Source organism: Schistocerca gregaria, chromosome 1 (assembly GCF_023897955.1).
Source record: "Schistocerca gregaria isolate iqSchGreg1 chromosome 1, iqSchGreg1.2, whole genome shotgun sequence".
In the NCBI taxonomy this organism is placed as follows: Eukaryota; Metazoa; Arthropoda; class Insecta; order Orthoptera; family Acrididae; genus Schistocerca; species Schistocerca gregaria.
This window is the reverse complement of record NC_064920.1, coordinates 828474859-828484497: the sequence shown is the minus strand read 5'-3', so window position 1 is coordinate 828484497 and position 9639 is coordinate 828474859. Positions and strand designations below refer to the sequence as shown.

General features: G+C 39.5%; 1 protein-coding gene across 1 annotated transcript in view; it reads right to left on the bottom strand.

Annotated features, from left to right (window-relative positions):
- Positions 1–5727: 5727 nt before the first annotated feature.
- The window catches only part of LOC126271921 (proton-coupled folate transporter-like), a 91310-nt gene continuing 87398 nt past the window's right edge, over positions 5728–9639 (bottom strand). The window contains exon 11 of the mRNA XM_049974321.1: positions 5728–7764. Within this exon, the coding sequence (XP_049830278.1) occupies positions 7677–7764 (88 nt within the window). The 3' untranslated portion in view covers positions 5728–7676. The remainder of the gene's footprint in view (positions 7765–9639) is intronic.

The window sequence follows — 9639 nt, the reverse complement described above, 5'->3', positions numbered from 1 at the left end:
TCGTTGAGTTCCATCGAAAACTACTGCAACTGAGATTGAAATAATGTGTGCGACTTCATAAATTTTGCCGTTGGTGCCATCAATTTCTTCATGTGCTGCATGTCTGAAAATTTAGTACAAAGCGCTTCTTGATTCACAGAAAAATGAATCCCATCATTCGATCGTTGTAATTTTGTACAGTTTCGTTCTCAATTAAATCTTCCAATTGTTTCTGCATGGTTTTTTGTAGTTGTAGTCGTTTCATAGCAAGTAAGCAGCACACGTCACTTACGTAAATTGACAATTCTCATCTCTCACTTCTGTTATTCCCATTCATTTTCAAAGGCTTGTGACGATAGATCACTAGACTACCTCTTCTTTTTTCAACAGCGGCTGGACCTATGAATGTCCTTCGTACCACGAACAAAATAATGGTAACTGGTAAACAGCGCCCAGCGCCGACACCACAATTGTGACGAACTGAAGAGGGTTGTGCCGGCCGAAAAACGTCACATTGCAATACTAAGTGATATGTCCCGCCGTACCGGGTACTTCGGAGAAGGACAGAGCAAAGCTGAGGCAGGTTGAGCCTCGACCTGTACATGACCCTCACGTCAAGCCCGCGCGAATTTTTGCACCCTGTCGCCGGCCCTGGCCTGATCAATATACTGTAACTGTCAAAATCAAATGTGTGTGAAATCTTATGGGACTCAACTGCTAAGGTCATCAGTCCCTAAGCTTACACACTACTTAACCTAAATTATCCTAAGGACAAACACACACACCTATGCCAGAGAGGGGATTAGAACATCCGCCGGGACCAGCCGCACAGGCCATGACTGCAGCGCCTGAGACCGCTCGGCTAATCCCGCGCCGCGCACTGTAACTGACTCCAGAGTATGTTCATTCTGTCAGAGAATGTATTTTAGTCTGATGTGCGACCTGCTCTGTTACAAATGCAATCTCGAAGTTTCCAGAGAAATATGTTGTCACTGTGCTGATTCTAATTACGGCGCACTCGATCGCCTACTGACCTCTGATAAGCCGTAGGCATACGATAGTCTGGCGCAGTGTCAATGAATAGCTGAAAGAACAGCTGTGCTGCATGTCGACACTGCTCTCAACTGACCTAGCGTTGGTCATGTCTGTTGCTGCTTAAGGCTAGCCAAAGGGAGTAGTTCGAAGAGGGGATAAATATTGTAGTTCATACACTATGTGAATTTTCGTTTCTTTGATGAAACTACATATATTACCTGCCTCCGCAACAGTGACCAATAACGCACGCCAGTGCAGTGGTGCTCGACTCTGAGTAAGCCAGTTCCAATCCTGGAGGCGGATGAAATTTTCACTGCCAGCTGCTAACCGGCAAGGAAAGGAGAGGCCGTGGTGTGAAATTCTTGATTACCAGTCTCTGCGCCAGAGTCCCGGATTACATTCCAAACCTCTCTGCAGTGTCTCGTGAAGTGAAGAAATATGACACGTTGATGGTGACCTATATGTCGGATGGCTAAGTTACGCTCGGAGGTCCCCCTGGTGCTCTTCGAGAGGAACAGGCTATGTGCCGACAACGTGTTTCACTGTCTCCCTCCTCTTATCATTATCATACAACACAAACGTAGCACTGCACGATACACGCATCCATTACATTTACCTCCACTTCACAGATACACACACGACACAACTCTGCCATATCCGCTAGGATAGTGGCCAAAGTGCGCGGCTGAACCAACTGCGTGGGATTTCCCGGCCACAATACTGTACGACATTTTTTGCTAAATATGCCTTTCCTAGAAGTAAAGTTACGTTGCCCTAGGCACCTTTAATTATAATACCCTAGCGGCCCATCTCAGTGAGTTGTAGCGTGCCAAGTATTCGTAAAACACTTAGCAAGACGAGAGCTCAATCCATTGTCTTAGAAAACAGGGAATTCCTCTGTCTTCGTCAGAGTAGTCTTTCATTGAGACACATGCTACCGTCGCGCGCTGTTGTACGAAAATTTCACGAGTAAAAAGAAGAAATAAAAAAGTGTGAAATGTCAGCTCCGGCTAGAGTGCGCTCACTTACACTCACTGTTCCTGGCCCTTGATCGTAGCCAGTCGACTATCGAGTAGTTACGAATAGCATGATAGGTATGATATACGAGGGCAAAAGCAGTCTCTCTAAAGAGATTGTAGGCTGAAGGCCTGAGTAAGCGATTAGCGCGTCACCGGTTCATATTTTCGTTCTGTGGGTTGTATATCTTGACATATAATGTAGGTAATCGATTATCAAAGTAAAGTCGATCGCAACACCTTGCAACAGACTCTCTGAACCTAACCTAGCTTGACAGTACGTAAATTCTATTTTTTATTATACACAAGACAAGTTTTTAACAACACAACATTGCTTGCTAATTCCGTAGATACCAAACAAGCGTTCTGAAATTGTATTTTCATATTCGTGTGAGAAACAAATAATCCGAAAGCTGGAACCAGTTAAATCCATCACCCCCAATTTTGCTACCATAAACTAAGGACTCCTAGAAGCTAAGGATCACGACAGAATAATAGGTTTCAGGGGAGACCCAATGTTTTGCCTAATTACAAAATTTTATCGCATATCGACAAAAGAATCTGTCATGCAATATCAAAAGCCAATGTACATGTGGCAATCCAGGTAGTACCATCGTTTTCGGCGTATGGAACTGGTGGATCGTACTGGATCTGTAGCAGCAGCTGGAGCAGCAACTGGCACCCATAATGACCCGTCGATTTGTAACACAGCAGTTACTTCCAGAACAACTACGAGTCAGACGCCCTGTAACGCGCATGCCACTGACCCCAAACATCGGGGGTGTCACACGAGAGCTTAATGGAGGATAGGATGGAACTCTGTTGCGTTTTTTGATGAAAGCTGGTGCTGTCTAGGTGCCAGTGATGGCCGTGTGTTGGTTAGCAGGGGGCCAGTTGAGGGCCGGTAAACAATCCGTTTGTGTACTAGACACACTGGACGTACACCTGGAGTTATGGTTTGGAGTGCAATTTCATATGACAGCAGATGCACTCTCGTGGTTATTCCACTTGCACTGAATGCAGATTTGTAAGTCAATCTGGTGATTCGACATGGTGTGCTGCCACTCATGAACAGCATTCCAGGGGTGTTTTCCAACAGGATAACGCTCATACCACTGTTGTAACCCGACATGCTCTACAGAGTACTAAAATGTCGCGTTGGCCTGCTTGATCACCAGATCTGTATCTCATCGAGCACATATGGGACATCGTCGGACGACAACTCCAGCATCATCCACAACTAGCATTAATCGTCCCTGTGTTGACCGACCAAGTGCAACAGGCGTGGAACACCATCCCACAAACTGATAACCGGCACCTGTTTGCAATGCACGTTTGTAATCTTGCTCTCAACATTTTGGCTGTTATACTGGTTATTAAGGTACCAGCATTTCACGTCTGCAATGGCTTATCTCACACATTAATCTGTGATCTTGCATTGTTAATCACTTAAATCGGTTACTTACACAAACTTATTCCATAAATTTCATGATTCTGCATTTATTATTTTTTGGTGTTACGATTTTTTTACCATCAGCGTATATAGATTATTCCACTAATGTTAAAGGACAAATGATAACCTTTTTGGCATACAACAGGATCCTAAAAACGTCAGACTTGATAGTAAGAAAATATTAATCACAACAATAAATCGTCCATAACTTGTAAAAATGACTCTCTAACAAAATCTAAGACCAGTTTTTGACTGTGCGGCTGGTCCCGGCGGAGGTCCGAGTCCTCTCTCGGGCATGGGTGTGTGTGTTTGTCTTTAGGATAATTTAGGTTAAGTAGTGAGTAAGCTTAGGGACTGGTGAGATTAGCAGTTAAGTCCCATAAGATTTCACAGACATTTGAAAATCTGAACCAGTTTTGGAATCAGCACAACAACTGCTTTAAGATGGAACACTTCACACATCATTTTACTGTCGTTTTAAATTTCGTAAAAAATTACATTTAATTTTACTAAGAAGGTGGAATGAGTCATTGGAGGAATAACTAACTCAGTTATTGTTGCTACCACATTTGTATACATTTTGTCTGATTTAACATCCAAGTGGCAATATCTCTTTTGTTAAAAGTATTATAAATTAAATAGCCGGCTCACTTTTGCTATGAAGTACCTATTTTTACTTTCGTTTTGTTACCTTATATTCCCTGAAGACGTACGGAAAGGCAAATCTATAAATAGATTTTTGAGACATACGAGCGACGGTTCAGGCTCAGATGGCATTGGGGTAGGTCGTGTGATCTACAATTCGTGTATTTTTTGTGACTGTCAGTCAAAATCAAGTTGGGAATAGTGGCACAAAATGGACGATGTTCATTATTGTGGATCTTGTAAATTGTGATATCTGTGAGCTGTGTTTAGTAATAAACCACGTACTCTGAATTAATGTTTCTACTTATTTGTTAATACGTGAAACATAGCACCTTTGCTGCGCGGGGTTGCCGAGCAATCTAGTCGCCCTACACGGTTCGTCGGACGTTCGATTCCTCTCTCGGGCATGGGTTGTGTGTTGTCCTAAGTTAGTTTAAGTTAGATTAAGTAGTGTGTAAGCCTAGGGACTGATGACCTCAGCAGTTTGGCCCCATAGAAACCTACCACATATTTCCAAATAGCACCTTTAGCACAAGTGAATCCAGGGACCAATCTCCTGGAATGGTCTGCATCCAATATAATTAATCATTGTAATCAACGAGATTCGTTATTTGGTTTTGTGGCGTCATTTAATTTTTCTCGGCGCTCAGATTTTAACTGATTTTAGACATCCGGTGATAGGTAATGCCACAAGCTTCTCAGGTCCTTAGTCGCATTTCTTTCTGTCAGTTTTTGTTATCTGTATAGGCATATCTGTTCCGAGTGGTGTCGATCGTTTGCAGCCCAAACAGTATTTCGTCATCCGTGAAGAGCGTACCATGAAAAGGAGAAATAAAAGGTGTGCTATGTTCAGGATAAAGAATGGCTGTGTCTCACCCTGGAAATGCCATGGCAGAGAAACAATGAGAACTTTCCCTCCATCTTGTACACCTTTTCCTAGGAGCTTCAGGATGCTAAACTCGCAATTTTTTACCTTCGTTTACTCAGCCCGCTACGTCCTGTTGGACAGTAGAAACGGTTCAATAGATAAACGCATGAAACTCTCCACTTTTCCCACTACCATAGCTCTCTTCACAAGGATACCATTTTTAATTTGTAACAGACCTAGTTTTTTAATTAATTGTCTCACTTAAAAATTTACATATTAAGAGTTTAATTTAAACAGGGCTGTTATACTGCGGAATAATAACATAGCTATATGTAAGTCCGGTGTTGTGCACGTAACACTATTATTTATAGAAAGCTAGTCCGAGAACGGTATCTTTACGATATTTTCAAAAATAATAGAAAACGCTAAAAAATAGGAAGGCAGTACTTCCACGTTCATAATTAACCATTTCTGATCAATATTATTAATTCGAATCATAGTATTACGAGTATTACGAGTTTTGCTAGTATTTTATGTTCCAGAAAGAATACGCCCAGAATTTCGATACACACAGAATAATATACACATGATTTGGAATGGAGGGCCGATGTATAATATGAAATATTCATGCATGAATTAAAAATTAGTAGACATTCATTACTAAACTCTTTCTCGCATAAAGAATGATTTTTTATCTAATAAAACAATTACTTTACAAAAGTTGCCTCAAGTAATTTATTTGTAGGTATAAATACATATAAATACAATCATAAAGTCTCTGTAAAAACGTACATTGTATGTCTTTTCTATCGAACTGTATAATAAATAACTAATCGATCTCAAAAAGTATCTGGAAATTTAAATGCGAGTGCATCAAATCCGAATTTTACAAAAGTTGTATAAAAATAGATATACACATAGTTGTCATTATATGTATACGAAATGATAACCACACACTCGGAAGTTAAAGTGCTCAGTAAGTGAAAGAGTATGAGGCTGTATTACAGCACGCAATAACGCCGGAGAACAGAAGACTTGTCATGATTCTGGCGTACACAACACATCCAACATTGGCTACCAGCAAGTAGTTTGCTCGAACAGTCCCCCTCTACGTTAAGTAATGGCGTCCAAAACCGCACATGCATCGAAAACTGGCACATGGATTTCTCCCACCCCATCACCTTCACATAATAGTTAATGTTTCCTCACATGCTGTCGTAGTATTTGCTGGCACGATTATGAAGATGGCATTTTGCTTGCGTTATTGCGGTTGGGCTGATTTGACTTAAAAACCACACAGAAACGAAAACAAATAGGAAAATGACCCACAAATACTTGATACAAAAATGGGTGTCTAAACCATTGGGAGGCGTCAAAACATGATAATGGAGGAGTTATCATCATCGGACTAATTATACTTCTGAAATCATTTTAAAGTAAGTAAAACTAATTCTGGATTAATTTTGAACTATGTTTCTTCCTGTATACAAAAGTAAGATACACATTATGTGAGACGACTTGCCTACTTACAATAAGTTACAGGTAACACTGAGATATATGGTATCTGAATAAATCTTTCGACCATTGTTGAAAGTATAATTTCTACATTTTTATGCGAAATGCTTGTTGCTGTTTACAGTATGTGAAGGCACATCTGAAGATAAGGGACTCTCATATGAATAGGTTCTGCATTGTTTCTGTTCTTAGAGCTAGATAGAATTCTGAACTGACATAGATGCTGCAATTATAAAATTTCCTATACTTACTTTTGTAACCAAACATCCTTCTGTTATACAGAAGCAAGCATCATTAAGTAATTGCACCAGTTATAATACGACCCTGAAGAGACGACAGCAAGTCGGTCGTAACGTCGGCTGTTTAGCTGTTATAATAATTACAATGACACAGCCCAGTATTCAAAATTATCTTATCCAAAAATAACACTATTTTGTTAACACAGCATCTGGTTTATTGTGAAGAGCCTTTTAGAAATCACAAATAAATGCTGTATTTCAACTTCATTGCGACATTTACGTTAAATGACAAGAGCAAAAATTTATTATCATTTTAACAAAATTAAAATAACTTTAAAATGTTAAATGATTTGAAACATTTTCCGTTATTGCAAATCGTACTGTCTTACTTTAACAGTAATTAATGACTAAAAAGAGTTGCTTATGGCTAGGATGAGATTCCTATCATGAAGGTTAAGAGAATTTTACCACTTTACAAAGTACTTGTTTTAAATAGGTGAAGGCAAAATCATTTGCCATGACGTTAACGGTTCAAGTACACAAACGATGTCATATGTACCGTCGTACCAAACGCAAGCGGAATGAGAGTAAATCCGCTATCGGCAATTGCTGAAGTTCTTGGTGGAGGTAGGGCAAGCGACTTGATGCGAATAAATTATACGACTGCCAACTTTTGTGGCTGTCGTGACAGTTGTCGTCAAATGTGCCAGTCCAAGGGTATTTTCATAAACAAGTTTCTGGCAGGAACAGTATTGAGGGTACCCATGTGCATGTCTATTGAAGCATGATCTGAAGATCTGTATAGTAGTAGCGTATCCGACCGAGAAGACACCTAGCTGTGTCAAGCAGGATGTGGGACAGGTCGCTTCAGGAGGCGGCTGTCTCCAGTACTCCTCGCTCCGGGTAGGTGGGCAGTGAGCAGCTGCTCAGGCGAGAAGCGGAGAGCCTTCATCTTGCTGTTTCTGCTGCTGCTGCCGCTCCTTCCTCGCACCTCTGTTCAGGAAAATTCCAATTCTGTAACAATAATTGTATTCTAAAACTTCGTACCCACAATTTCTTGATAATAACTTACACTGTTGGCCATCAAATTTGAATCATCTTGAAGGCGGCATGCAACAAACGTCAAATTGGCAAGAGGAGTATGCGCGCTATGGTATGCTAATTATTATCACTTCAGCACAAACGCACAAAGTAGTCATGAGTACCGCCAGTTTCATGCTGTACATAAAATCTTCGTTCCCTGCGTTCACACGTGTGGACCGTGGACCTTCGTTCACTATTGTTTTCTCCGAAAATTGGCGTACTTTTCCGCTTGTAGACCGATGTTCTGCGAGTGTGGACCTCCTGGTTCTTAGCCTTAAAATCAGGGCGCAAAACTTGCAAGGTTCGATTCGTGTTATAGTTTACAGCTGGTGGTATGCAGAAAATGGTTACTTCTGCAAATTGAAAAGGTATGCTTATAATTATTTTTGGTACTTTTGAATACATTGTGGGAGTGAACACTGATCAATGTTGTTACAAATATTTAATATCAAAAACAGTGTTTATTACAAATTATTTATTCCAGCGACCTGATTCGACCACACCTGTGGTCATCTTCAGACCAATGAGTAAGAACCTCCTTCTGGTGGTAAATCATTACTAGTGACTGAGCACTAGTGATTTACCACCAGAATGAGGTTCTTATTCATTGGTTTGAAGATGATTTCAGATGTGGTCGAATCCGGTCACCGGAATAAATAATTTGTGATCAAGTACTGTTTTTGATAGTAAATTATTTTTGTGCCTAAATGTTAGACAGAGAATCTGCTTTTTTTTTTTTTTTTTTTTTTTTTTTTTTGTTAACGTTCGCTGACTATTCTAGACGTTGAGAATTAATTCAGACTTGTATACATTTTGATCGTTACTCTGAAACAGATCACTACCTGAACGTCCTCTTACGTAGGCCTCAGGTCTCAATACACATCTGCTAATTTCAATTTGGCCTTCGATTATGGAGCACTGAAATGACTGTCGTATTTACATTCTACAGCAATGCATGAGATATTAAGTAATCAATAATTTGAAGTTCTTTTTAATGACAGCAATGCGGAATTCTCTAATCGGAGACTGAAGAATTTTTTGATCAACTTGTAATGACTAGTAAACAATAAGAACATTAAGATACGGCAGTAGCTAAGAGAAAAGGACTCCCTTATACAGTGAATTCCTCTGACAGTGAAGACTTAGATAATATACAAAATACGAATAAAAGGCCAAGAAGAACGATATTGCAACCACTTTCAGTAACTAGGTTTTAAAATTTTGGCTAACTATCAAATCTTCATGGGCTAAGGAATGGCTCAAAATGCAGGAAACAAAAAAGAAACATGTCTTCAAATCTGGAATGTATTTATACATTGTGAAAAATAATTGTGTTGTACCTTATTATAAAACTTACCATAAAGATATACTTACTGGAATCAGCAAATTATTACTTACTGCATATTACTACATTATTATTATTTTCTTGTATTCATGAAATTGTTTTAGAGCATCAACAAAAACCTCTATTAGAAATCATATAGCCCAAAAATATTAACATTCAGAATCTTATTTAATGTACTATACGTATATAGCATATACAGTTGACTGTTTCAGAAAAAGATTTTGCCGAATAAAATGTTTTTATCGAAGAAGGGCGAAAGACAATACAAAGACTAGTAAGTTTTCACGATAAGAGAGACCTGATGTTCACATATGTGGACTTCCATTTATATTTCATTTACGTTTGTGTCATCCTTGCTTTGCTGGAAAATATGAAAAGAAAAATTTCCTGCGAATTCTTTTTATCTCAAGAGTGAAGAGAATAAGCAAAGATTATACAACGCATTAAACAGTAATGCATTG